The following is a 27,792-nucleotide window of genomic DNA, read 5'->3' as shown; positions in this document are numbered from 1 at the left end:
GAGCACTCCTTGCATCTGTTATCAGATGTGCATGCACCCACGTCTAGGTTGTGTAATATATTTCTATCTCTCCTTTGCCTTCTTTTACTAATAAACTTATTTGTCTCTACCTTGAGTTCTAAAATTATTTTTTGTGACATTAAGAACTTGGTACCCAAGAGCCATTTGGAGACCTCTTCCTTGGAGCATCACCCGTTCGCAAACAACCTGTTTTTTTTTTAAACAAAGCACAAAACGTTGCTCATTTTGTGAGCTGACCTCGCACTCACTACTACTCTCCTCCTGCCTCAGCTCCAGAATGCTAGGATTACGTGTGTGTGTACAACTGTAGACAGGCTAAACTTATAAAATGGAAGAAGTTTGTGTTGTTGCTTTTGTGGGGTGAACTCAGGGCCTTGCACATGCTAGGCAAGTGCTCTACCACTGAGCTACATCCACAAGCGCCTCACTTGTATCTTTCTTGCCCCTAGTGATTACAGTGTCTTCTCTATTGTCTAAAATCCACAGCAGTGAGACCTCTGTTCAATCAGGTTCGCAGCTCGACACAAAGTGTGCACTTACACGCACTTACACATACTGTCAATGAATAAACAAAGTGTGAAGAATTTGACCCTCCCTAATTTCTCAGATCCATATTAGTGGTACTAGGGTTTGAACTCAGGGCCTCATGCTTGCAAAGTAGGCTCCCTACCAAAGTCACCTCCAGTCCAGTTCTCTCCGCTTTTCCTCATATCGGACACGGTGCAGTTTGGTTGAATTAACCAAATTACTTACTCAATATTTCAAGTCAATAGAGCAGAAATAGGGGGACTGAGCCGTTTACCCCCTCCCCTCTTGGCCAGTCTTCAGAGGTAATACTGAAAAAAAGCAATCGTCCAGAAGACACTGAGCCTCAGACCACCATTGGGATCCACAGGATGAGGATTTCAACACCACCACAGTTAAACCCGACTTGGAAAACTCCTAGGCCAGCAAACCGCCTAGGCACAGGTGTGCCCGAGCTCAGGGCGCGCTGTGCGCAGGCGCAGATCCTCCAGCTTCAGAGCCACTGGACCGTAGACCGAATCATTTCCCATAATGCTGCGTGCCGGAAGTTGCTTGCTTTGGGGTCACTCGGGCTTCGGCTCTGTCGCTCTCTATTCGTCACCAGGAGGAAGACGGAGCTGGCTGCCCAGCCCAGAGGCCAGTTAGGGGATGCAGTTATGGGCGCTGTCGCCGTGGGTGAGTTTCTGCTCCCGCCAACTCGCGGTGTCACTCGTCTGACTCCCTGCGCTCAGAGACCCGGAATTTTCTGCCCCAACCTTTTTCTCGTCTGGAAGGCCCCTCTCAGCGCGTTGTCGGGTCCCTTCCCGATACCGCATTCTCATTGGCTGCACGTCCTGTCAATTCCAGGAGCTGGCCAATGAGTTGCCGGTGCTGGTGTCCTCGACCTGTGGACCCTGAGATTCCCACCTGGGTGCCGAGCAGTTGGAAGGAAAAGGCAGGGAAGAGAGGCGTGGTGGGCGCCTGCATGTTGGTGGGTGGCTGGCTGGTGACAGGGAGCGCTCTATGAGTTGGGGCTGGGTTTGCAGCCGCGACCATGTGGCTACTAGGAAAAACAGGATCCGTCACCTGTCCGATTGCTCCTGGGAGATGCCCCAATCCTCGCAAAGCTTGAAAGCCACGTTTAAGAAAGAACTGCTGACAAAGTTACTCACACACATTTGTAAAGGCACCAAGTAGGCAGGAAAAGCCTGGGAGGGTAGAGAAGGAAGGAAATTGGATTAATACGAGAGCTGGCAAGACTACTCAAATTTGATTTAAATTTTGCATGAGTCTTGCAACGAGTAATTGACCAAGACACCAATTATCCGAAGATTCACCTGAAAAAACATGGAATGGATTTATTGGTGTTTTGTAGCTGATGATACTGTACTTTCTTTTCACGATCCATCAGTTGCCTTTATAGTTGTCAGCGATTTACTGGAGCTCTTTCCACAGCATTGAAATGACTCCCTACGTTTTCTGCCTGCATCAATTACAGTTCGTCTTTCAAGTTTTCCTTTGGAGTCCGAGCTACTACAGTCCTCAAACCAGATTTACTAGTTCTGTCTTCACTACTGCAAACTTCTGAATTCTTCATTCTCACCCCTTTTTTTCCTCCAGAACTTGTTCGCTCCATTCTATGTACTTACCTTTGCATCTTGTAATCAATCATCTTTTATGCCTCAGGTATTATTTTATTTTTCTATTGCAACGCAGGAAGTATTTCTTGAAAATGTGCTCTGTATTAGATGCTACAGGCAACTCAGAAGTAATGCGTTGAACCATTTATTTTAAGCTTACAGAGACATGTTCAGATTAAAGCTTTAAGAAGCAGTCCACTGTAATTTCTGATAAAGGGACAAGATGCATGGTACACACTATACATGCTGGGAGGAAGTTCAGCGGAGAGGTTGCTATTTAGAAGGCTTGTCTAGGGCTGGAGGTGTGGCTCAAGTGGTAGAGTGCCTGCCTAGCAAGCATGAAGCCCTGAGTTCAAACTCTAGTGTGGACACATTAAAAAAAAAAATTGACCAGAAGGATTGTCTAAAGGCTTCATTCAAATGGAGAGCTTGGAGAGCTGGTAAGATTTGGATAGATGGAGAAAATAGCTAGAATTCAAAGGCTCAGAGAAGGGGCGAGGTGTTTTGAAGTAGAGAGGATACTGAAGAGATAGACTTGATTGGAGGGGGGAAAATGATGGGTCTTGGAACCCAAAGATCTGCCTCTTAGTAACATCTTTGCTACCTTATAGTCTTTTGCCATTTTGTTATGCCACATTTAAAGGGTGGTTGTGAAAATCAGACATGATAATGCTTGTGGAAGGCCTTTGAACATCAAAAGTACCATCTAGTTATAACTTTAGTAGTTTTTTATTTGTTGAGGAGTAATGAGAGTTAGGAGTGCCAAGGCATTGGAGCTAAATTATAAAGACTATGGGCATAAAGTAGAGGAGTATGGACTTGGAATGTTTGCCTATGAAGTATGTTCAATCATGAGAGTGATATGATAAAGAAGGGCATTATTTGAAGATAAATCTGACACTGAAATGCAGCACAGATTAGTGGGAGTTACATTGGAGGCAAGAATTTGCCTAATATTTTTCCCTGAAATCTACAATTTTAGATAAGATATATTGTATTAAATGTTATCTTTAAGGTAAGAAAAGGTACATAAAATGTGTCTCCTTTTATCTGTATCCATATGCTAGTATTACTTGACATGGCTCTCATTTTTTTTTTTTTTTTGTATATATTGACCTCTTTGAAATACCTTCAGTTACACTAACCCATCAAGAGCCAAAAGAGGAATACTTTCTAAGACTCTCTAAGCCAGGATGGTGATAACAGTTAAAAATCAGAATTAAGTGCACGTAGGACTGAGAATGTTACTTAGAGGTACAGCACCTGCTTAGCATGCATACTGCCCTGGTTTGATCCCCAACACCACCAAAAAAAAAAAAAAAAAAAAAAAGGAAAAGAATGAACTGGAAGTATTTTCTTTAGGCCCTACTCCTACTTTCCATTTATGGAATCAAAATATTGATAAGCATCTCAGGTAAAATAAATACCATAGTCATTTAAGAGGTTTTGGCATAAGTTTTTTTTGGCAGTGATGGAGTTTGAACCCAAGGCCTTGCACTTGCTAGGTAAGTACTCTACCATTTGAGCCATGCCCCCAGCCCTCCTAATAAGTTATTTTAAAGCATATAAATTACAGCTTTTCAAAAATCATTAATGTTATCTAAGTTCATGTTTTCTAACTTTGAATTTTTTATTCTTTATTTTTTACCTTTTAAAAGTTGTTTTTGTTAATTCTTAACTTTGAATTTTTTTTTAAAAACATGCAATGCTTCACAAATTTGCGTGTCATCTTTGCGTAAGGGGCCATTCTAATCTCTGTATCATTCCAATTTTAGTATATTACTGCGGAAGTGAGCACTTAACTTTGAATTGGTGATTAAAGAGATGAAGATTTGATGTACAGCTAGATTTCCCATGGCCTTCTAAACTGGTTTTGTCAGTAATATAATAATGTAAATAGTCGAGAGTACAGTTATAATCAACTCTCAGCTAATACTAATAGGAAAACCTGGTGCAGGAATATGTATACTTTTTATATTTGACTTTGAAATTATTTTGCAAATTTTCTAAACTCCCTTTGGGAGGTTGTTTTCAGTTTTTTTTTTTTTTTGCAGTATTTGGGTTTGAACTCAGACCTTGCACTTGCCAAGCTCGCACTCTGACATTTGAACCATGCCCCCAACCCTTTTTTGCTTTAGCTCTTTTTTGAATAGGGCCTTGCATTAATGCCCAAACTGGCCTGGACCTTGAATTGGTCCTCCCACTTAGGCTTCCTGTGTAGCCGTGATGAGAGGCATGTGTGACCATCCTCAGCTTTTTATTGGTTGAGATGGGGGCATCACATGAACTTTTTGCCTGGGCTGGCCTTGAGCTGAGATCCTCCTGATCTTTCCACCTCTCCTAGTAGCCATGATTACATGTAGAAGACACTGTGCCCAAGGTCAGAATTATGTAGTGAGGAGTCAAATGGTGGGGCTTTTCATTTCAAGATCTGTGTAAAAAGATTGAGATTCTCTTGACCTTTGCATTTATTGAAAACCCCCTAACCTGGCCAAGAATCATTGTCCCAAGCTATGAAAAACAGGATGATACTATCTATTTTACTGATCTCAAAGTGCTTATTAAAAATTTGGATGCTTAGGCTGGAGGCATGATTCAAGTGGTAGAGTACCTGCCAACCACGTGCAAGACTCTGAGTTCAAAACCTCAGTATGCCAAAATCATTCAATCAATCAGTGACATTATCAGTGCTGCTTGTAAATGATAAAGTGTGATAGACATTCAAAGTATCGTATGCGGCTTAACTATACTTCTGTCTTTTTAGAGCAATATAAAATGTACTTCCTTTTTTTTTTTTTTTTTTTTTGGTCAAGCTAACTTTATCTTGTTTTCTAGATTATTTTGTGTCAGTAAGTAAACCATAAAGTGCCAACATGGGAAAGAAACGGACAAAGGGAAAAACCATTCCAATTGATGATTCCACTGAATCTTTAGGTATATTTCACTAATTGAATCTTTAAAGTAATGTTTATATCTTTCAATGGGTATTTTCATATATAAAAATGGATCTAAGTATATGTTATATAAGCTGCATTGCATTTTAACGTTTATATCTACATGTTATTTAACAGTCTTCTACAGCTTTTTTTTTTTTTTTTCTTTTTTTGTGATACTGGAGATTGAATTCAGGGCCTTGTGTTTGCTGGGCGAGTGTTCTGCTAGTTGAGCCATTCCACGAGCCCACGGCATTTTTAATGGCAGAGGAATATTCCTTTGATGTAAAGGACCATGACTTCGTATTTCATAGTTTATTACTCTTCCCTGTTACAGATTTAAGAAGGCTTTACTTTTTAGTGTTTTGAACGGCACAGTAACGAACATCTTTGTTGTTAACCATTTGTGAACATCTGGTTATTTTATCTTTTTTGGGAGTACTGGAGTTTGAACTCAGGGCTCTGTGCTTGCTAGGCAGGCACTCTGCCGCTTGAGCCACACCTCCATCTAAGTAGAATTGTTTTGAATCAAGCATATAAAGATTTCAAGTTTCTTTTGAGTCTGTTGCAAGTTGCCATTCAGAAATGCTTTACTAATGTATAGGCCCTCAGCAGTGCAATGAAATGCCCATTTCCCCGAACCTTCACCAGCACTGGTTAGTATCATTTGTAAAAATCTTTGCCAATTTGAGTTTTAAAAAGGATAGCTTCTGTTTTTAGTTTGTATTTCTTTGACTACTGCTGAGATTCCATAGTTTTCCCTGTGTGATCTTATTTGCATTGATAATATCTTTGCTTGATGCGAATTCTTCAGACATAAAGCCAGTTGTGCCACTTGAGTCTAGAGTGGCTGAAGCAACTCAAGCCCTTTAAAATGACTTTCAAAAGCCCTTTACTCACCTGGCTCCCACAGTCTCAGGACCAGCTGCATCTTTTTACACATTGTATGACTGTGCCATTCAGGTAGATAGCATGCACTCTTACATGTCTTTATTTATCAGCTTGGCCTTTTCAGATTGCCCTTCATTCTCTGTCCTTCACAGTTTGAATGGTGAGCTATGAAGTCAGAGAAACTGGAATCCAACTTCTGGCATAGTCACTCAGTGCTTACTTGATCTTGGTTTTTAATTTGTTACTGGGAATAATAGTGTCTTCCTTGTTGGTGGTTGTGAGGATTAAATGAGATGGTAATGTGTGCAGAACACTTAGCACAGCTTATAGGAAGTGTTTAATCAATATCAATATCAAATTTCTAACAGTAATCAAAATTCCAGGACTCTATAGCTGTTATCTCCCCTGTGAAATTTTTGGTAACTTTAGCCTTTTTTTCTTGTGATGCTGTAATACATTAATTTATTTAGCTGCTGCTCTTGCCAGAATGTGAGCTACACAAGAGAAGAGGTGTGGCTTGGTCACTTTTGGTTCCTGGCAACTAGCATATTGCCTAACCTGCAGTAGGCTTATTGTCAACTGAATGAAGGGCCTTTAAAGATTATAGCTAAATAAATTGAAGTGAATTTGTAGGGATGATAGTGATAATATTTAGGACTTCAAAAAAGCAAGATTTCAAATTAGTATGAAATCTCCTTCTCAGGAGTTGAGGATATAGCTCACTGGTATAGCACTTATGTAATATGCATGAGGCCCTGCATGCACATGTGTGTACACACGCACACACATACACACACACATCTCACAAAAAAGTTTCACATAGTCATCTCATACTATTCAAATATCAAACAAGATTATATAAGTGTCCTGATTATCTTAAAGTTTGTTTGTAGAGTAATTCATTTTTGAGGTTGAATGGATAATTTTTGGGATTCCTTGAGTAAAAAGCTATTGTTGATCTTATATATTCCTTTTTTAATTATTTGTTTTATAGAACCTATGTGCAGGCATGTAAGAAAAGGATTAGAACAAGGTAATTTGAAAAAGGCTTTAGTGAATGTGGAATGGAATATTTGCCAAGATTGTAAGACAGACAATAAAGTTAAAGATAAATCTGAAGAAGAAACAGAAGAAAACCCTTCAGTTTGGCTGTGTCTTAAATGTGGCCATCAGGTATGCTTAGAATTTGATAAATACGGAATTTTAGACAACTCTTTGAACTTGTTTTAAAAGGTATTACCTAGAAGTTCAGTATGGCTGACTAGGATGTCATGACATTAGGTCATGTTTCCTGGGGAACTGAATCTGAGACTGAGATTTTTGTATTTGTGCTTCACTGGGTAGTGTTCCTAGGTACAACTGGGAAACAGAATTAGGCAGAGGCAGAAGCATAATGAAGAAGCAGTTGCAGCAGAGCCTTAACTGACCTCATGGTGAACTCTGGCCTCTGAGAGGTATCCTGAATTGAGGAAAAGGGTTAGGCCTTTATGCCTATGCATAGACCAGCTATTGGATGTGATATGCCCATGAAGAGAGCTTGGGCAAGGCAGCTTCTTTTTATTGAGGATAATTCCTGGGAATGGATGGACTCCTCAGGCCACATGTCAGGCCGCTTGGAGAATGAGTGCCTTTGTGCTGGGGAGTGAGAGGATACCTACCTGGTGCATCACAGTGTGTACTATACCAGCCCACATATTGCCGTGGTGTTAAAGGTCAGGCTTTCAGTCAGCCTTAGTGGTTGCAAGTTAAGCAACTCTTTCTCTTTCAAATGATCTCAAATGGTATTAATCATTTTTGATTATTTTATTTTGAAATTTAATGTTCAGTTTATAAGGCAGAGAGCCATTTCCCCTACTTTTTTAAAGTTGAAAATTTATCAAGATAATTATAGATTCAGTGCAGTTCTAAGAAACAGAGATATTCTATAGATTTTGCCCAATTTCCCCCAGGGGTTAACATTTTGAAAAATTAGTATAATGCAGGATTTTGAAATTAACCCCCCCAATTTCACTTAGCTCTTTCAAGTCATCTTTGTATGGGTGTGCATGTGGCGCCTGTTTATGTTACATTCAGTACATTTTGTCACCTATGTAGATTTGTGTTTTTACCACCACAGTCAAGATACTAAGTAGTTCCAACATGACTACTTGTTTTGCCCTTTACAGGGCCCTACTGCTACACTTCTCCTTAGAATTTTATCATTCTAAAAATGTTATATAAATGGTGGGGGGGGAGGTGTCCCAAACAATGTATACACATGTGAGTAAATGTAAAAATGATAAAAAAAATTTTTAAATGTTATATAGATGCCATATTTTATAGCGTACTTTTTTCCCGTAGCATAATCACCTGAAGATTTATTTAAATTAAATTGTGTGAACTAAGTTTGTTAATTTTTGTAGCTGAGCAGTATTTTATGGTATAACTAAAACAATCTGGGTTAATTTCAGGTTTTGGAGACTGCTAATTAAACTGATGTGAACATTTGTGTATAAGTTTTTGTGTGATCTCATGGTTTCCATTTCTGTACGATAAATGTTCAAGAGTACAATTGCTGGATCCTATAATAAGTGAATGTTTAGGTTTTTAAGAAACTGCCAAACCTTTTCAAAGTGGTTGTACAATTTTATTTCCTTACCAGCAGTGTATGAGTAATCCACTTTCTTTGCTCCTTGTCAGTGTTTACTATTGTCAGAATTTTTTATTTTAGCCATTGTGGTAGGTGTTTAGTGATATCTCATTGTGACCAGACAATTTGAAAAATCTGTATGTTAGAAAATAATGAATCTTTTTTGTATTTGAAAGGTTTGAATTGAAATCTAATATGTATGATGAACATGAAGAGATTTTGCTATTTAAAATTTTTAGAGTGCATTTGCTATTATAAATTTTATTTTGCTACTTTTAATTCATAAGGTTAAGATGGTGTCAATATCAACTTTTAAATCCCATTAGTTATCTTTTGTAACCTTAGCTAGTGATTCATTACTTTGCCTCAAGCAACTTTCATTCAAATGATCTCAAATGGTGTTATATTTTTTAAATTAATGCCAAATTTTAATTCATTGAAGTTAAATGTTAAGTGGGATAAACCAGTAGTGTTTGATATCATAACTAAAGAACTAGAAGCCAATGATGTATATTTATCCCCCAAAGTATATGTTTCACTGCAGTGGAAAACGAACCAGCTATTATGGTGTGGTCCAAGAGTTGATAGCCTAGCTTAGATAGATAACAGTAAGATGTACTTCTAAGCAGTAATCTTAACTAACTAGAGAGAGAGAAATGTGATCATGTTCTAAAGCTGTATAAGAGCTTTTAGGTGAAAGTCTCCTGTGCCTGTTGGGTAGATTTTTAAATTAATGCTTATTGACCACCTCCCATGTGCTAGGTCTTTTTGTAATGGAGTAATTTTATTAATTTGAGTCTTATAATTTATAGGGCAGGGGAGAAAGGTTGTAAACATCGTTAACATCAACAGGAATAAAAAATGCCACCAGGTTGTTTTATAGGAAGGGTGCTGTGTTTTCTCATCCAGGAGGATAAATGTAGGTTTCTTTGAGGAGGTGGCTTTAAACGAGTTCCTGAAGAGCGGGTGGGATATGGTCTGGTGGCAATAATGGTAAAGAATTTCACAATAAGTGGAATAACATGTACAAAGTTCTATAGTTGTGGAAGTGCTGAGTGTTTTTAGCTGGTAGTTACTATGTGTATAGGAGACTATGGAAGTTAATGCTGCAGGTAAGTTGGGTCAGAGGGTATCAGTTTTGTTCATTAGGAATTTACGAGAACAATTCATAGTTTTTGAATTGTTCAAACTATGAACAGTTCAGATACTTACACAGTATATGAACAGACCTTTGTTTTAGGGATGTTAAACTGAAAAAATAAATGTATGTGGTGGAGGCTGAAGTGAGGAGAGTGTTTGAGAGGCTGTTAAGGAGTCTAAGCCAAGCTGATGAGTGACTATATTCACATTGTTTAGTTGGGTCTGGAAAGGACAAGTTGGAGAAGAAGAGTACTTTTAGCACATGGTTTTCTTTCTTACATATCCTTGGTTGCCTATGAATATTTACATTTTAACAAAATTTAGGCTTGTTCAAAAGTCTAGCATTTTATTTGCAAAATTTTAAGAATGGCAGAAGTTTTTGAGGTACTGTCTTCATGATCGATTCTGAATCCTCTGTTCTTTTGGTGGGTGTTTGTGGGTTTGAGGTTTATGCTTATCATTCTCTAGGGCTGTGGCAGGAACTCTCAGGAGCAGCATGCCTTGAAACACTACGAGACACCAAGATCCGAGCCTCATTGTCTGGTTCTTAGTTTGGACACCTGGAGCGTGTGGTGAGTTTAAATTCCTGTGCTCATTGGGTGGAAATTATTTGAAATACGGGAGTGAAATTGTTTGAAAATGTTTAAGAGCAACAAAATTAAACTTTGTGGTATTTGCTTACCATCACAGAAGGCCAGAGAACGTGATATTATGAGAGGTTTTTGCTTAGAACCAACACTAAAATTGTAGCATGGAGAAGATTTAGGGATCTTCACCCTTTTGTTTTCTTGCCTGTGATATTACAAAGCATATAGTGGGTTGTTTTTAGTTTTAAGGTTTGGACACTAAGAACAAATTTTGGTAAATGAGAATGTAGCAAACTTTTGGCAATTAGTTTGCATGAAAATAGATGCTAGGCTGGTATGTTGCATTTCCTGTATTTTGACATCATTAAAACATTTTTACTTCATTAAAAACCATTTTTACAACAGGGTTCACTAAACTTTAATCTGTCAATTGTAAAATTTGTTAATTTGTTACTGTAAATCTATAGATTAAGTTATCTGTAGAAAAAACTTTTGATGCTAATGATATGTCCAGTTGGTAAAGTGTTTGGAGTTTTTCACAGTGTTTATATGTAGCCATAATTTTGGCTAACCTTATTAATAATAAATCAAAGTTTGTATGTAGTCTTTTAAAAGAAAATGGAATTTTTATTTTCAGTTTTTCTAGTAGATAATTTGGCAGTTACACACTTTGGGTGTCCTGAAGTATATAATTTGTCTCTCTCTTTTGAAATTGTCAGTTTATCATTTTTTTCCCTGATCTTTTGGGACATAGGTGTTACATCTGTGATGAGGAAGTCCAGTATTGTAGTTCAAAGCAATTAGGCCAAGTGGTTGATTTTATTAAAAAACAAGCTGCTCTTAAAACTCCAAAACCAGGTAAAATTATGTGTTTCTTAATAGATACTGTAATGTTGGTTTCTGTTTCTTTCTTTGAGACATGGTGTCTGTACACCCTAGGCTGGCCTCGAATTTGTAATTTTTCTGCCTCAGCCTCCTGAGTGCTGGGGATTACAGGCATTCACCACCATGCCTATCGTACCTGTTTATATTTTGATTTACTTCTTATACTACTTCATATTACCTACAGCTGAGTGGCTGATTTTAAACTATAACCCTATTTTTGGTTCAGAAGCTATATACAATTATGAGGTTTTAGAATTGGAAGGGATGTGAGAAGTGATCTAGTCACATGTAATGAAGGCATAGACTAGGGTAGTGGGCACTAGACCCTGTCCCCATAAGCTGGCCAGGGGCTTACTATAGATCTGCTTTCTATGTTACTTACTTTGGTGCTTTTTGTAATAGACAGATTTCACTCTGTGAAATAAAATAAAGATTTGTAATTCTTTATGGTTATTTCTACATGCAATTAAATTAATAATTAATTGGTTTGATATATACCCTTTGCTTTAATCTTACTGTTTTTTGGGGGGTAGGGGGAAATGGTACTAGGGATTGAACTCAGGGCCTTCCTCCTTTTTTTTTTTGTGGTACTGGGATTTGAATTCAGGGCCTCATGCTTGCTAGGCAGTTGTTCTACCACTTGAGCCACTGTGCCAGCCCCTGGCTTATTTTTGAGATAGGATCTTGGTAACTTTTTGCCTGAGGTGGTTTGAAACCACAGTTTTTCTTTCTCTACTGCCTGAGTAGCGGGGATTACAGGCATGTAATACCATGCCTGGTTTAAGCTTATTCTTTAGCTATTTACAGTCACGAGTATCTTTATCAGACTCAAAATTGTTTGTCTTAACTACAGAATTATTTTATGGCCTTTGGAATTTATTCAAACACTTATTTTATGTCCAAATTTTTTACTTGATTGTTTTGTGTTCTCATTTTATAAGATAAGATATGCTCATTTGTAGAAAAATTTTATGTAATAATAAAGAGAAGATATTTACCAAAGCACATTCTGCTTGGTTTAATTTGTCAAATTAGTGCTACATCAGTTCTGAATATTTATTAACCTTCTTTCTATGGTACTTTGCTTCTATTTATTAAATAACATTTAGAAGAAAATTTATGGCAGATAATTAGATTAGGTAAAACTCACCAATTCCAGTACTCTGTTCCAAATATAACTTTGCATTTGATATGACTATATTGCATATTTGCCAAATCTTTTATTTTTCTTTCTTTTTAAAACAGAGAAAGATAATGGGAACATTGAACTTGAAAATAAAAAATTAGAAAAAGAGAGTAAAAATGAACAAGAGAAAGAAAAAACAGAAAGTATGGCTAAAGAAAATCCTCCCATGAATTCTGCTTCCCAAATAACTGTAAAAGGACTCAGCAATTTGGGAAATACGTGTTTCTTCAATGCAGTTATGCAGGTATCAGCATTATTTTTTCCCATTTTCACCAACCTTTTCAGCGTAGAGTTGGTTGCTTAGAGTACTGAGGTGCCCCCACTATGTAATTTATTTTTATATATTCAAAGTAATCCATAAGAAATGTTTTGCATGCAGTGAAACATTGTGGTAAACACTGGGAGTAATGAGGTTTCAAGCATTCATGATTCCTGACCCCATGGACTTTGCTCTGAGGTCAGAAGCACAGGATAACCTGACAGTTACAAGTGGTGGTGAGAGAACTGTGGTGGGGATGAGAGGTAGGTACTTCCAGCTGAGCTATAAGAGGAGGATGCCGCTGTGAAGTGACGAATAAGCTCAAGTCAGTTTTTATGAGTCAAATAGAGGGGGCGAAGAGTGTGTTGTAATGCTTCATTTCTTGAGTGGAGACAATAAAGTTTTCAGTGTTGGTTGTGATTTTTTATTTTGGTAGAATAGACACTTAAAAAATCTTTGAATCAATTGAGTTGCCATTATGTAATTTTCCTTTTCTTTTTCTATTCTGCTTTCCAGAATTTGTCACAAACACCAGTGCTTAGAGAACTACTAAAAGAAGTGAAAATGTCTGGAACAATTGTAAAAATTGAACCACCTGACTTGGCCCTAACAGTATGTACTTTAAAAATTTTTTTTTATAAGTAACTTTCCTCTCTGTGACTATCTGTATTCTCAGTTTTAAAGAATTGAGACTCTTTTTGCTTTTTTGTCTGTTTTTGTTTTGTTTTAGGCTACTGTAAAGTTAAACTTTCCAGGCTAATCAAAATTATAAGAAGCTTTCCCCCATTTGCTATGTGTATGCAGTGTTTCCTGTGTGCTAGTGTTTTGCTTCCTTCTTGGGAATGTTGGTATTTATGAAGCCCTAGGCCTACATTCTTATTTCTAACATCTTTCAAGGTGAATTAAGTGCCATATAGTGCTTAATTTTACTTTATCCATTTTTATTATTTTCATTTTGATTTTGAAAACAGGTAGTAAGTTCCTATAATCTAAAACTAAAATAGAGCTGAATTCTTTTTTTGGGGGTACAGCCAGTGTTTGAACTCAAGGCTTTGCAATTCCAAAGCAGGTACTTGCAAAGCAGGCCCTGTAATGCTTGAGCCACACTTCCAGTCTATTTTGCTATAGTTATTTACCTCAGTTGGCCTCAAACCTTGATCCTCCCAATCTCAGCTTCCCAAGTAGCTAGGATTACAGGTGTGAGCCACAGGCCACCCGGCTGAGCTGAATTCTTCATATGACAGTTTTTGACCAAAAGATTTCTGTATCTTTTTTGTTGTTGGTTTGTTTTTTTGTTGTTGTTTTCTTTTTTTGAGACAAAGTCTCATTATGTAGCCCAATTTGGCCTTGAACTTGTAATCCTCCTGCCTCAGCCTCTCAACTGCTATTATTACAGGTATGCTCTACCATGCCTAACAGTTTCTGTATCTTATGATGTACATTTCAAATCTTTAAGAGGGCATCTCCATCAGAAATATTGACAAGATATATTAACTAGTTCTTTTTTGGTAAATTAAATGGTTCCAAAATTTGACTGAAGTAATTTTTATTCCCATATTCAGGAACCCTTAGAAATACACCTTGATCCTCCTGGCCCTCTTACTTCAGCCATGAGCCAGTTTCTAAATGAGATGCAAGAGACCAAAAAGGGAATTGTGACACCTAGAGAACTATTTTCTCAGGTCTGTAAAAAGTGAGTATCCATTCAATTGTGCTTTCAGTGCATCAGTAAGATGCTGAAAAGAAAAAACTTAAGCATTAAAAATTAAGCATTATATATAATATATGTGTATACTAACCAGTAAATATATATATTAAATCATAATTTATTTCATTAGGATTTAAAAGAAATGTACTTTATGTGATTACCAAATCTGCCAAGGCTATTATTAGACTAAAGAGAAATTTTGAGAAAACAGGAACACTCTGATATTTGGGATGTAATCTTAAGATTTTTTAAAAAGTAGCTTCCTGGTATAGTAGTCTCATCCTTGCTTTTCTTTCTTTGCTTTTTTGTTTTTCTGTAGAGCAGTGCGGTTTAAAGGCTACCAGCAGCAGGACAGCCAAGAGCTACTTCGTTATTTGTTGGATGGGATGAGAGCAGAAGAACACCAAGTTAGCATATCATGAGCACCATATTTTATCATCCCATCTCATGAACTTGTCTGCCATTTGCTATCCTAAGGGCTATTAAAGATAGTCAATGAGGCCATCACACTTAAAAACTTCTTTCCTATACTAGCTTTTTCACTAATGTGTCTTCATTAGAATAAAGTGACAGTTAGAAATGATCTTTTTCATGATGCTTTAGTTTACTTGATGTTTGGAGCAATATTATTCCTTAAAGATTCTGTTGTTCTTGGCCCTATTAAGAGAGTTGCAGAGTATTGGAAAATATTTCTTCCCAAATTCCCAGTTGCAATGTACCTGTACTCTTTTTCTGAATATTATTTGATACTGCTTTTTATTTATTTATTTGTTTGTTTATTTGTTTAATTTTTTTTGTTGGTACTGGGGTTTGAACTCAGGGCTTTATACTTGCTTGACAGACACTCTGCCACTTGAACTACTCTGCCAGCTCTTAATACTGTTTATTAATTGTAGGAAACATTTTTATTTTGTAAGAGTCAGGACTTTCATTGAAATTAAAAAGTTTTGTTAGCTGCCAGGTTATAAAATAGTGTATTTGGGGATGTGAACATAATAATTGTAACAGTGATAACAGCTAGTATTTAATTCTATGCTTATTATATGCTAAGCAGTGTTCTCAATATTTTATATAAATTACCTTACTTAGTTGTCACAATCATTCAATGAGGAGTTATTGTCTCACTCCACTGAGTCTGAAGCGAGGGTGTAGACATGTTCAGTACCTAGTTTAAGCTCACCCAGTGGTGATGCATCTGGTCAATGTGTCCTGGAGTCAGCCTCTGTAGCTCTCAGTAGTCACTCTTTTGCTAGGACAACACAAGCAGTATCTTTCCTAAGGAAGTGGGCATGTCCTGAAAAGCTTTGGTTTAAATAGATTTCGGATCTTGAAATGGTACGATAATACCTTTATTCAGGGGTTAGGGAATGCTTTATAGGCATAATTCTTTTTGGCTGCTTGAATTAATTTGAAAATTGGTTTTGGAAATATTAAGTTTTATTTCAGTAAATCTGGTGAGCTACGTCTTGATCCATTCTTGAGTTGATTATTTTCTAAGGAAAATAACTATAAAACTTAAAATTTAATAGTGTATATATATCCATTTTATTACTTTTAGAGAGTGAGTAAAGGAATTCTTAAAGCATTTGGTAATTCTACTGAAAAATTGGATGAAGATCTAAAAAATAAAGTTAAAGGTAATGTCTGACTTTTTAAACTAAAACACTATAGTTGAATTCCTCTGTACCTTAGGTCAAGATTGTTGGCACATTTTCAAGCCCACAATATTATAAACACATAATTTGTCTGTATCACCACTGATTTAAAAAATTATTTAATACTCTAAAGGTGAATATTTTAGAAAAATTTAACTTGTGGTATATTTTTTATGCATTATTATACTGAAATTTATAAAGATAGCACTAAGATGCAATCACAATGCAGGTGTGGTATTTTAGGCCTGTAATCCCACCACTCAGGAGGCTGAGGCCAAGACCAGCCTGGTCTTGATAGTTAGACCCTATCTCAGGCAAACTTTTTATTTTTCAGAAATGTAGAAGTAAAATTAATAGTAGCACATGAGTCACACTTACCAGTATGAGTTGTCAGTGGCAGGGTATTATTCATGGAGCTAAAAGTTCTCACTGTTGTGTGGCATGTAAGAATTTAGGATCGATCTGTCCAACAGAATTTACTGTGATGATGGAACTTTTCTATATGCTGTCCTGTGTAGAAGCCGTGAGTCACACGTGACTGTTTAGCACTTGACATGTGATTGGTGAAACTGAAGAACTAAAATCTTATTTAATTTTAATTAAATTTAAATGGCTGTAAGTTACTAAGGGCTATGTGTTGTAAAACTTAGGTTCTAATCAACTCACAACAACCATACCTTCTCAGTACCCTTTAAAACCTGGCCAGGAACAGAGAGAATTGTGCCAACTACCACCATTTTTTGTAAAACTGTTTCTGCATAAATGAACATCTATCTTTTGAATAATACTTATGTATTTCATATATTTGGAAAATTAAGTGATTAGATAATACCACCTTCTATTAAACTTTTAGGGAACATAGAAAAATCAAAAGGAAGATTTTGTCTGAAATAGTTTTTTTTTTTTCTTAATGGAATTGGGGTTTGAACTCAGGGATTCATGCTTGCAAAGCAGGCATTCTACCACTTGAACTACACCTCCAGTGCAAGGTTATGTTTATTAATTTCAAGATCAAAGGAATTCAGTTTTAGAGTTCACAAAGCAAGTTACATCCATTTTCTCTCCAAGTTTGCTACCATAGTATGTCTTATCAGTACTGAGCATTAGAATGTCAGAGCTGGAACAAAGGAGTCAGAATATCATTTAGCCTAGTCTTGTCTTAGTTTACCAATAGAGATTTTGGTAGATAGAAAGTCTCTCTGACTTGCATAATTTGGTTCAGTATACTGACTAATAGATTTTGGATGAGAACATTTATGTATTGTTTTCTTGTTCATAAAAAGTGATTGTGTTAAATTGTGTTATGCTTGGAGGTAGCAAGTATGCTGTTGGCTTCTGTAGTGTGCCAATAAGATTATGATAATTATGAATAGAGGAAAAAAAGGTTATGATACAGGAAATTAAAATAAGATTTTAGAGTTAGATAGGTAAGTAGTTTTAACTTTTCTTATTCAGTTAATTACATAAACTGTAATTGCAAACTTTTGTTTCTTTACAGATTATGAAAAGAAAAAGTCAGTACCTAGTTTTGTGGACCGCATCTTTGGTGGTGAACTAACTAGTACAATCATGTGTGATGAGTGCCGGACTGTAAGTGGATGAAATGTGGTCTGAATGTATGCATTGAATATGGTTTATCAGTGGTTCCTTTCATGAACAGTAGTGTCTGACTTCATAGAATTTACTTTGTTGAACTATACAAATGTATATAGCACTGGAAATATCAGCACTCTTAAAATCTTGAAGAAGTAACTTGAATGTTTTATTTTTCCTAACCCAAACTCCTCCAACATTGTATAACTTTTCATTTCAAATTTTCTTAATCCTTTGTTTATAAAAGCCTGCCGCCATGATAGGGAGAATTTTAATATGCAGTGCTTAATGTGAATGCCTTCCTTTCTTTTACATTTTCTTTTTTGGTTGGTTAAGGTCTCCTTGGTTCATGAATCTTTCCTTGATCTGTCGCTCCCAGTTTTAGATGATCAGGTAAGACTATTGAGTTGATTGTATTAAAGTAGAAGAGTTTTTTTTTTTTGCCTTTGTTAGATTTTAGGAGGACTCCTTGACTTTAAAAATTCATGTATTTCCAGCCCATGAAGAAATTTTAATTAATTTTATTTTTGGTGATACTGGGGTTTGAATTCAGGCTTCCTGTTTGCTAGACAAGCGTTCTACCACTTGAGCCACGCCTCCAGCATTTAATCTATTTGATATAGAATAATTTTTAGGATTTGAATAATGAATGGAGTAGATTCTTCTGTTTTTAACAAAATTATTAGTGTCTGGAATTCTTTATAGAAAATTGTCTGGTTTACATGTAGGGAAGTTTTCTCATAAAAAATTACAGTTTATTTTCATTACTTAAGACCAACCACAAATCCCTTCCAATCGTAAGTACATAAAGGTTAAATAAAGGAATATTATCTCAGTTTTAAGCCATATTAATCGAAATAGCTGTAGAATAAAAAGGAACATGTTATGAATAATTATTCAAATTCACATGAGTTGGAAATCTCTTGTCCTCTTATTTAATAACTGAAGTCTCACCAAACTTAATTTCTTCCTCTGAAACTATCATTTACATACAAGGAAAAACAGAATATAAAAAAAGAATCCTTGTGGCATGATATATAAAGAACTTAGAAAGTGCATGTAGAAATAAGTATATGTACAACCTGATACAGATTTATCAAAATTTGTTACATTCCTTCCTATTAGGCTTGCGGAGAAGTTGCTTTTTGCTGTTTTGTTTGTTTGCTTATTTTTTCACTATGTGAAGATTGCTTTCTAGTGTATGACGTGAATGAATTTTGTCTTAGGAATGTTTTCAAATAGTGTGGAAAATAAAACTAGTAAAAAATAGAAAAACTTTTAGGTAACATGAATTTTCTTTTCACCAAATGGCAGTTGTAAAATTTTGGTTTTGATCCATATTTTATCCATATTTTAAGAGTGGTAAGAAAAGTATAAATGAGAAAAATCTGAAAAAGACAATGGAGGATGAAGATAAAGATAGTGAGGAAGAAAAAGATAATGACAGTTACATAAAAGCAAGAAATGATATTCCTTCAGGAACAAGTAAGCACTTACAGAAAAAAGCAAAGAAGCAAGCCAAAAAGCAAGCCAAGGTGAGTAACTATGAGGGAAATCATGCTTTTAAAATTTTATATATATAAAATATTAGCATACACACCTAATATGTACATATGTAACACCCCCCCCACAAACATACACACACATACATGTATATCTGCAGCTTTGGGATGGAACCCAGGGCCTTGAGTATGCTAGACAAGTACTCTATCACTGAACTGCACCTCCAAGCCTAATTTTGTATTTTGAGCTATTGAGTTTGTAGTCTGGATTCACTTTTTTTTTTTCATTTTTAAAAATTAGCATATTATAGTTGATGGGGGTTACATAGTGCCATTTATATAAATGCATACAGTATATCTTAATTGGATTCACCCCTTTCATCTTCTCCTTTATCTCCCCCACCCCTTTTCAGAACAATTTCAACAGCTTTCTTTGGTCTGTTTTCATTCGTGAATACAAAATACTTCCATCATATTTGTCCTTCATCCTTTTCTTGTGCCCTCCCTCTTTCCATAGCTATTCCTCTCCCCCAATAGGATTTATTTTACCTTCCTGTCCTTCCTTTTAAAGAAAACCAAAAAGCAATGTACACTTTTGATGGTGTATGGTTGTTATACAGAGGGTCTCATTGTGACGTTCCCCTATATTCATGTTCATATTATGTCCTAAATTGGTTCGTCCTCTCCTCCTTCCCCATGGATTCACTTGGCAATTACAGAATTAGCTCATTTTATTTTCTATGAGGGAAGTTGCATTATGTGAAGAAAAGATTGTGCTCTTTTTTTTTTTTTCAGTCTTGCATTATTTGAGAGAACTGTTTTTAGTTTAATTCTTTTTTACTTAATTTTTTGAGTTAATACTTGGTATTCACAAATTTTAAAATATATAATAAAAGTCACGTACCACTCTCCTTTTATGACATAGATAACCACTTTTCATTTTCCTGTGCATCCTTATAGAGTTCTTTTGGAAAATGGAGCAAATGCAAATATGTCATTCCCCTTTTACTAATACACACCGTTCTGGAGCTCATGCTTTGTTTGGTTGCTAATACTTAATGACATTCTTGATCACCTTTCCATTTCAGGACACAGTTTCTTTGTTTTTTTTTTTTCTGGCTGTAGTGCATAGCATTCCTTTTTATGGATGTACCATAATTCATGTAACCATTTCTCTATTGACTTAGTCTTTTGCTATGATGTCTGATTCTGTAGCAAATAACCCTGTCCTTTTGTCATATGTAGGGTCAATCTTGAGAAGAGGGTTTGTCTTTGTGGTTTTGATAGTTACTGTTTTCGACAAAGGTTGTTCTAATTCATATTCACACAAGCAATATGTGAGACTTCCTGTTTCTTCTGACCCCTGACAGCAGTGTGTTATCAAATTTCTTCATTTCTGCTAGTCAGATAGCTGGAAAATATTATCTCATTGCAGTTTTATTTTGCATTTATTTTAACGTAAGTGAAGTTAGGGTAATTTTTGTGTTTCGGAGCTAGTTGTGTTTCCTTTTTTTTGAGGTATTCTCTGTACACTCTTTCTCTGCTTCTCTCCTGGGTGTGCCTCTCCTTTTGCTGAAACACATCAGAAAATGCTTGTGTCCTGCGTGCGTTGTGCTGCTCTTCATGTTTCTGGTTTTCAGATCAGCCTCACCTGCATCCTTTCAGTTATGACCCAGACTTCTAACCCTGTTAGGTCTTCAGGTACTTCAATAAGACAAATTTGAATACATGCCTTTGTTTCTCTGTGCTTGGAAATAGACTGCAATGGCATAAATAAACAAACAAATAAGTTGCCTATTGGGAAAAACATCCTTTACTGTCCTTCGTGCATGTGTCCATGTGGCATCCTTGCTTTTTCATTAACTTTGGGCCATTTTTTTCCCCAGGATGCATTTATCCATCTTTCCGTCCAAAACAGTCCTATACTTGTGTATCCTTTAGTTTTCAATTTATTGTCTTCTCAGTGAAGTCTTGACTCAATAATTATAACTAACATGAATATGCCCTTCAGCTGTGTGTCAGACTCATCTCCCAAGTTTACTATTTGGCTACTTGGGTTTGACTGTCATACCTCTCTAGATTACTTCTCTTAAAACAGACACTATCTCTCTTGCACATTTTTATTTCCCCAGTGGAACAATTTTTTGATTACTCGTGATTATTCCTGACTTCATTTAAAGAACTTTTCTTTGTAATTTATTTAAATCTTAATAGTAGAGGAAATTTTAGAATCAGACTTTGAGAGTGACCACTTCCTCCTCAGGAAATTATTTGTATTTGATTGGTAACAGCAAAACTTGTTATGGTACATATACACTCTTTCTTCCTGTCTGTCCATCTTTCTTTATCTCTCTCCCTTCCTCCTTTTCTTCTCTTTTTAACGTCTTACACTTCTTGGACAGAACCAACGAAGGCAACAAAAAATTCAAGGGAAAGTTCTTCATCTAAATGATATTTGTAACATTGACCATCCTGAAGATAATGAATGTGAAGCTGAAATGTCACTTCAGGAAGAAATGAGTATTGAATCCAACCATATTGCACAAGCGGAAGTTACACAGGAAGAATTTTGTGTGAATCAGAAAGATTTGAATGGTCAAGAAAAAATAATAGAAAATATAACTGACAATCAAAAATCTATAGAGGAAACAGATATGAAAAATGTCAACATGAATAATGAACTGGAGGTTTTGTCATCTCCCACTGAATGTACTAGGAGTTTAAATGGTGCCTGCCTGGAGGACAGGAGCAATGGAGAAGTGGACATTTCTAATGGTTTCAAAAACCTTAATTTGAATGCTGCTCTTGAACCTGATGAAATAAATATAGAGATTCTGGATGACAGTGATGCTTCTGGAACAAATGTATATGAGGTTGTGAATGAAGATCCAGAAACTGCTTTCTGTACTCTTGCAAACAGAGAAGCTTTTAATACTGATGAGTGTTCAATCCAGCATTGTTTATATCAGTTCACCCGTAATGAGAAACTTCGAGATGCGAATAAACTGCTTTGTGAAGTGTGTACCAGGAGACAGTATAATAATGGACCTAAGGCAAATATAAAAGGTATTAAGACTTCTCATTGTTAAGTAAAATTAATATTAAGAACATTTGCACTGCATAGGTGGATTTGTGTGGCAAGTGTAAGTGCCCTCTCATGTGTAAGTATTTTAATAGACGGATGAAGGATGAACTTTACTGAGGTGGCTATACTCTGTGGCATCCCAGAAGCAATTGGAGTGGGACAGTTTGTTCTCCAACACTTCTCCCTGTGGGTAAATCATCCCTTTGACATTTTAAAAAAATTTTTTGGTGGCACTGAGGTTTGAACTCAGGACCTCATGCTTGCTTGCTAGGCAGGTGCTCTTACCACTTGATCCACTCTATCAGTCCTAAATTATCCCTTTGGAATGCTATCATAACAGCATCCTGGCAGACTGACTTTCCTTGCATCTTCAGTTCCCTGTCAGCACTTGGGATGACCCTTAGCTCCCTTGCACCCAGGAAGTTATGCTTGAGTTTTTCAGTGTATGTATGTGACAGACATGCCTTCTACAAAGTGTCGGAGGACTGGGCTTTGTTATAATTTCTCTCAAATATGGAATAGAAAGATATTGGCAGTTCTCTCTATTCATCCTTCCTTATCCCCGGCCCCCACTTTTTGAGTTTGGGTAAGTGGGGTAAATTGAGGCCACATATTCCTAAAATTTTTTTGTTTTGTTTTGTTTTGTTTTTGGTGGGACTGGGCTTTGAACTTAGGGCTTGAGCCACATCTCCAGACCATTTTGCTCTGGTTTTCTTTTTGGAGATGGGAGTCTTTTGAACTGTTTGCCTGGTCTGGCCTCAAACTGCCATCCTTCTGAGTTTCAGCCTCCCAAGTAACCAGGATTATAGGAATGGGCATAGGAACAACACTGGGCTGTTCCTAAGAATTTTTACTAGAGTTGAAATGTTTAAAATCCCAGCTTTCTGTTTATTTACGTGTAGATGCAAAAAATAAAATTGTATTGATTTTATAGCGTTTGTATTTGCTTTATAGTAGGTGTTGGTAAATTAAGGTTCATGGACCAAATCTGATCTACCTGTGTTTTAATAGTCTCTGAGCTAAAACATGTTTTTTCTGTGGTTCCTTTTTGTGGAGGGAAATGTGCCAGTTATCTCTGAACACCTTGTTAATGCTCTTTAAAATTTTTTTTCTTTTTTTAATGCTGGAGAATGAACTTTACTACTGCACTATATCCCTTGCTTTTTTGAGACAGTCTTGCTATGTACCCTGGATGGCCTTGATCTTGTGATCCTTCAGCCTCCTCCTCCCAAGTACTGTTACTACAGGTGTGCAATGCCATTCCTGGCTCCTCAAAAATGTTTTTATAGGTGAATATTTGTAAATGATTTGATGATGGGGAACACTCACTTTGAACCCTAGCTAACCAAAATGTTATGGCCCTTAACATAATTCTATTCTAACAAGAGTACAATCAAGCTAAATTATTATATTTTGATTTCATCCATAAAAATTTATGGAAAAGTTTTTTTTATATGTAAACACCTAAACAATTTCCTTGATTTTTGTCTCTTGGTCCGTAAGACCTACAATATTTATTATCTTGTCCATTACAGAAGTTTGCTGAGCTGTTGCTCCAGATGTTTGAAGTGATTTTAGAGTAAATCTGAATGCTGTAGAGGTCTAAAATGATTTTCACATATTATAATTTCTTTCTGTAGGTGAAAGGAAGCACGCTTACACCAACGCTAAAAAGCAGATGCTAATTTCTCTTGCTCCTCCTGTTCTCACTCTTCATTTGAAGAGATTTCAGCAGGTACTTCTTGTTTCCCAAATTTTAAATATCAAGTATCTACTTTGTTATTGTCTGAACATATTACTATGATAGTGTGATTTTTTTAATTTTTTTTTTAATTCTAATACCAAAGAACTAGGAAAGTAATTAAAAATACGTCTGTGCAAGACAAAGGCATTTGTCAATGAGGATAAGTATAGTAAGTGTAGTCACAGTCCTTCCTTACATTCACTAGAACTCATGTTGCTTTTTATAATATGATTAAGTATCTTACTCTAAGATTAATTTCAGGTTAAAAAAAGACCAGTTTAATACTTGTATCTTACACTTAGGAATATAATAATTGATTTCCTGTTTTGTGTGTGGTATCTTATTTTTACTGACTTGATAAAAAGACATTGGTACACTAGATGTTCATCATTTTGGTGATCTTACCTTTTATGGAAGACATGGTAACAATACAACTTTCAAATTCTTTTTCAAATTTTAAAAGTACCTTCAGGGTCTTCAGAACATTTTTTCCTTTTTGTGGCTGGTATGGGCTTGACAAACTGGGTGTGTCTTTACTAATTCCTAAACTTGGTTAGAGTATAAGGCTAAACATGCATGTTTCACAGAAAAGTATTCTGCTGTTGCTAGTTTTAGGTGCTCAAAACCTTTGGTCTTTTCTGAGTGAATAAAGAAGAAACAGTGCTCTCGTGGGAGCAGCTTTTTTATTTTATTTATGTGTGTATGTGTTTGTAAGCACTTAGCATAAATAAGCCAACTTGGAATCAAGTAGTGGTCAGGAAGAATACAATTACCTGGGAAGACTGAACGAGAGCTGGACGTTGGGGTTCTTTTGACAGTGGAGGGGCTACAATTTACTTAACATTCATAGCTTTCCCAGGAAAAGAACTTAAATCTGTCAACCTTCTTTTCTAGGCTGGTTTTAACCTACGCAAAGTTAACAGACACATAAAGTTTCCGGAAATCTTAGATTTGGCTCCTTTTTGTACTGTTAAATGTAAGGTAGGTGAAACTTGTCTTTTTTACAGGAAAAATTCTTTAAAGAGAAATCATAGCTTACCAAATAGTCTAATAGCATCTCATAAATATGGAGTTGATAAGAATTAGTGAGCAGGGTGGGTTTTGGTCATTGTACTTTTATAATTTCAAGATCAATGGTGATTCACTTTGAATATGAGGTTAATTCAGATTAACACTATTTTGAATCTCCATTATATGGCAGAAACTGTCTTGGTAGCTTAGGGCATAAAACTAATGGTGGGCAGATATTAATGGATAATCTTAGTTTATTATGGTTGAGTGTTAAGACTGGTATACACAGATGTGGTATGCACTCAGTCCAGCATGTTGGACTGAGACCATGCCTCAACTACTACCTAAAGAAGGAGTTAAAGTTACTATGATGAGTCAAGATGAATCAAGTTTTTCAGGAAAAAAGAATAGCAGGAACAAAGGTGTAACAGTATAAAATAGGGTAGTACATGCCAGAGACTGGCAATGTAAGCAGTTCTATAGCTTACAGAACAAGTGTAGAGAAAGTAGGGAAATGTAGCCAGAAGAGTGAGATAGGAATGAAGACTTTTTATGCTGAGGAATTCACCCTTTTTAAAGTATCCAATGAGGAGCTACTGAAGAGTTTAAAGCAATATGTTGATAAGGGCCTGTCTGCGTATCAGGTTACTTGCTGAAATATGGAGGCTGAATTTTAGGAGGAAAAGATGAGAGATAGAGAAGTGAGTTGGGAGGCAGTTGGATCAATTCAGGCAATAAACGATGGGGCTTATGATGGGGAAGGAGAGGAAGAAAGTGAAGGGGTATTTTAGCAGGTAAAATTAATTGGTTGGTGCTGGGAGGTGAGGCAGAGGCCGTAAGTGGATGCTGAGGATAGCCAGAAAGAGGAATTGAGGATTCTTGGAGCCTAGCTTGAGGGACTAGGCAGATGGGAGTGTGTAAATTAAGGTAGGAAATGCAGGGAAATGAGCAGGTTGGGAGGTGGAGAAAGGATAATGAGTTTAGCTTTCAATAATTGAGTGTCGGATATCTTTGAGGTATTTATATGTGCTTATGTCTAGGAAGCATTTGGAGGCACATGTCTGAGGCCTAGGGCAAAGAGGTTGGGGCTGGAAATACAGATTTGTAGTGGAGAAGGAAGTTCATTGAGTTTGAAAGCATAAATGACAGAGATGAGTGTAGGGGGTGGTACTATTGAAGAGTGATGCCCATTCAGGACTTTTTGCAAGAGAACATAAATGTAGTAGTTTGAAAAAGGGCCTCTTACATGAGAAAACACCTTCCTGTTGCCAGCTCTATGGCATATGGGGTCTTAAACAGCCTCCACTCTGGGTGGGGAAGCAAGCACTTGAGAGGTTAGTGTACTCCATGCTCCTCAGGGACATTTTAAATTATAGAATGACTTATGAGTACAACCTGAATACTACTGTCTTTTTGGTAAGGGCCATTTTGGACAGGGACCAGGCTGATGGTTAGGGCTACTGAAAAGTTTTTGGAATTATTCTCAGTCTCTTAAGAAATTCAAGCAAGTTCAGTTAGTATCTGGGTCAGTTAACTGCGGTTACATGTAGTGGTCCATGGTTTCTGGCTTTTTCAGCAGGGAAAGGGCAATGGCCACTTTTTCATGAAAGTAGGCTGAGAAGAGGTAGGGTAAAATAGTTAACTTCAGACTTAGAATTTCCTACTTTCAAAGTAAAGGTTAGCAGACACAGTGACTCACACCTGTAATCTCAGCTACTTGAGAGGCAGAGATCAGGAGAATCATGGTTTGAGACTAACCCAGACAAAAAGTGAGACCCCCATCCCAACAGATAAGCCAGGCATGTTGGTGACACCTGTGATCTCAGCTATGTGGAGGCTTATGTAGGATCCAAGGCTGTCTCAGCAAAACCCCTGAAATCTTGTCTGAAAAATAAGCAAAAAGGGCTGGTGATGTAGTGCAAGTAGTCTAGGTAGACATGAGCTCCTCAGTTGAAAGATTGAAGACCATTTGTGAAATTGTAAACTTGTCTTGCTACCACCACCTGTGTAAGTGGAATTAGAACTAACTTTGAATCCTGTTCATTCTTAAAGAATGTTGCTGAAGAAAACACACGAGTACTGTATTGTTTGTATGGAGTTGTTGAACACAGTGGTACTATGAGGTCAGGGCATTACACTGCCTATGCCAAGGCAAGAACTACAAATAGTCACCTCTCCAATCTTGTTCTACACGGTGGTATTCCACAAGGTAAGTTATCTTGGAAAACTGAGGTATTTAGTAGATTACGGCAAAACCAAAATAACAAACTTGAATCCTTCCATTTTTATTTAATGTTGTTTCCTCTTGACAGATTGTGAAATGGAATCAACCAAAGGACAGTGGTTTCACATCAGTGATACGCATGTGCAAGCTGTGCCTACAACTAAAGTACTCAACTCACAAGCATACCTCCTATTTTATGAGAGAATACTGTAACAATAAGTGCATTCTCTGGAAACAAATTTATGGCTTTTATACTGGCTGTAATGATAACAATAAAAAATTAAAGTCTATAAATCATATTCACTGAAGTATCTGATAGAAGAAATGTTTATTTCAGTATCAAAGGGAAAGTACTTAAAATTCAATGATTTTGTATTGTCATAGTGGTTTTTATTCCTGCTTCATTTCCAAAAAAAAATTTGAATTAAGTCCTCTGTGCTTAGTGTGTCAAGATGGTGGGTCTCCAACACATCAATAAAACTGACTTCCCTACCCCAAAACTTGTTTTATTACAAGATTTTAAGTGAGCCTATCCTGCTGGTAACATGTTTAAAAATGAACTGTTTTTGTAAGCACAGGTTATTTGGTACTTTTA

General features: G+C 36.5%; 1 protein-coding gene and 1 non-coding gene across 4 annotated transcripts; one reads left to right on the top strand and one right to left on the bottom strand.

Moving 5' to 3' along the window:
* Window positions 1-1,067: 1,067 nt before the first annotated feature.
* Usp16 (ubiquitin specific peptidase 16) lies at window positions 1,068-27,625 on the top strand. Of its 3 annotated transcripts, XM_074072854.1 has the most exons (19): window positions 1,093-1,221; window positions 2,146-2,211; window positions 5,001-5,099; window positions 6,984-7,162; window positions 10,227-10,330; window positions 11,100-11,203; window positions 12,476-12,660; window positions 13,192-13,287; window positions 14,238-14,368; window positions 14,703-14,790; window positions 15,942-16,020; window positions 17,537-17,628; window positions 17,968-18,024; window positions 18,990-19,166; window positions 21,536-22,199; window positions 23,859-23,953; window positions 24,857-24,943; window positions 27,026-27,182; window positions 27,286-27,625. In XM_074072854.1, the coding sequence occupies exons 3-19, from the start codon at window positions 5,039-5,041 to the stop codon at window positions 27,408-27,410; spliced, it is 2,481 nt and encodes an 826-aa protein (XP_073928955.1). In that variant the 5' UTR covers window positions 1,093-1,221; window positions 2,146-2,211; window positions 5,001-5,038; the 3' UTR covers window positions 27,411-27,625. The 3 variants fall into 3 exon arrangements, with proteins under 3 accessions (XP_073928954.1, XP_073928956.1, XP_073928955.1); XM_074072853.1 differs by lacking the exon at window positions 2,146-2,211 and having other exon boundaries at window positions 1,068-1,221; XM_074072855.1 differs by lacking the exons at window positions 2,146-2,211; window positions 5,001-5,099; window positions 6,984-7,162 and having other exon boundaries at window positions 1,073-1,221.
* Window positions 3,860-3,962, bottom strand: LOC141423615 (U6 spliceosomal RNA). Its single transcript, XR_012448458.1, has one exon. It is a non-coding gene; the product is annotated as a U6 spliceosomal RNA (small nuclear RNA).
* Window positions 27,626-27,792: the final 167 nt, after the last annotated feature.

The sequence above is a fragment of the Castor canadensis genome, chromosome 5, assembly GCF_047511655.1.
Source record: "Castor canadensis chromosome 5, mCasCan1.hap1v2, whole genome shotgun sequence".
Classification (NCBI taxonomy): domain Eukaryota; kingdom Metazoa; phylum Chordata; class Mammalia; order Rodentia; family Castoridae; genus Castor; species Castor canadensis.
Note: the sequence above shows the minus strand (reverse complement) of the source record. Positions and strands in the feature narration are given on the sequence as shown.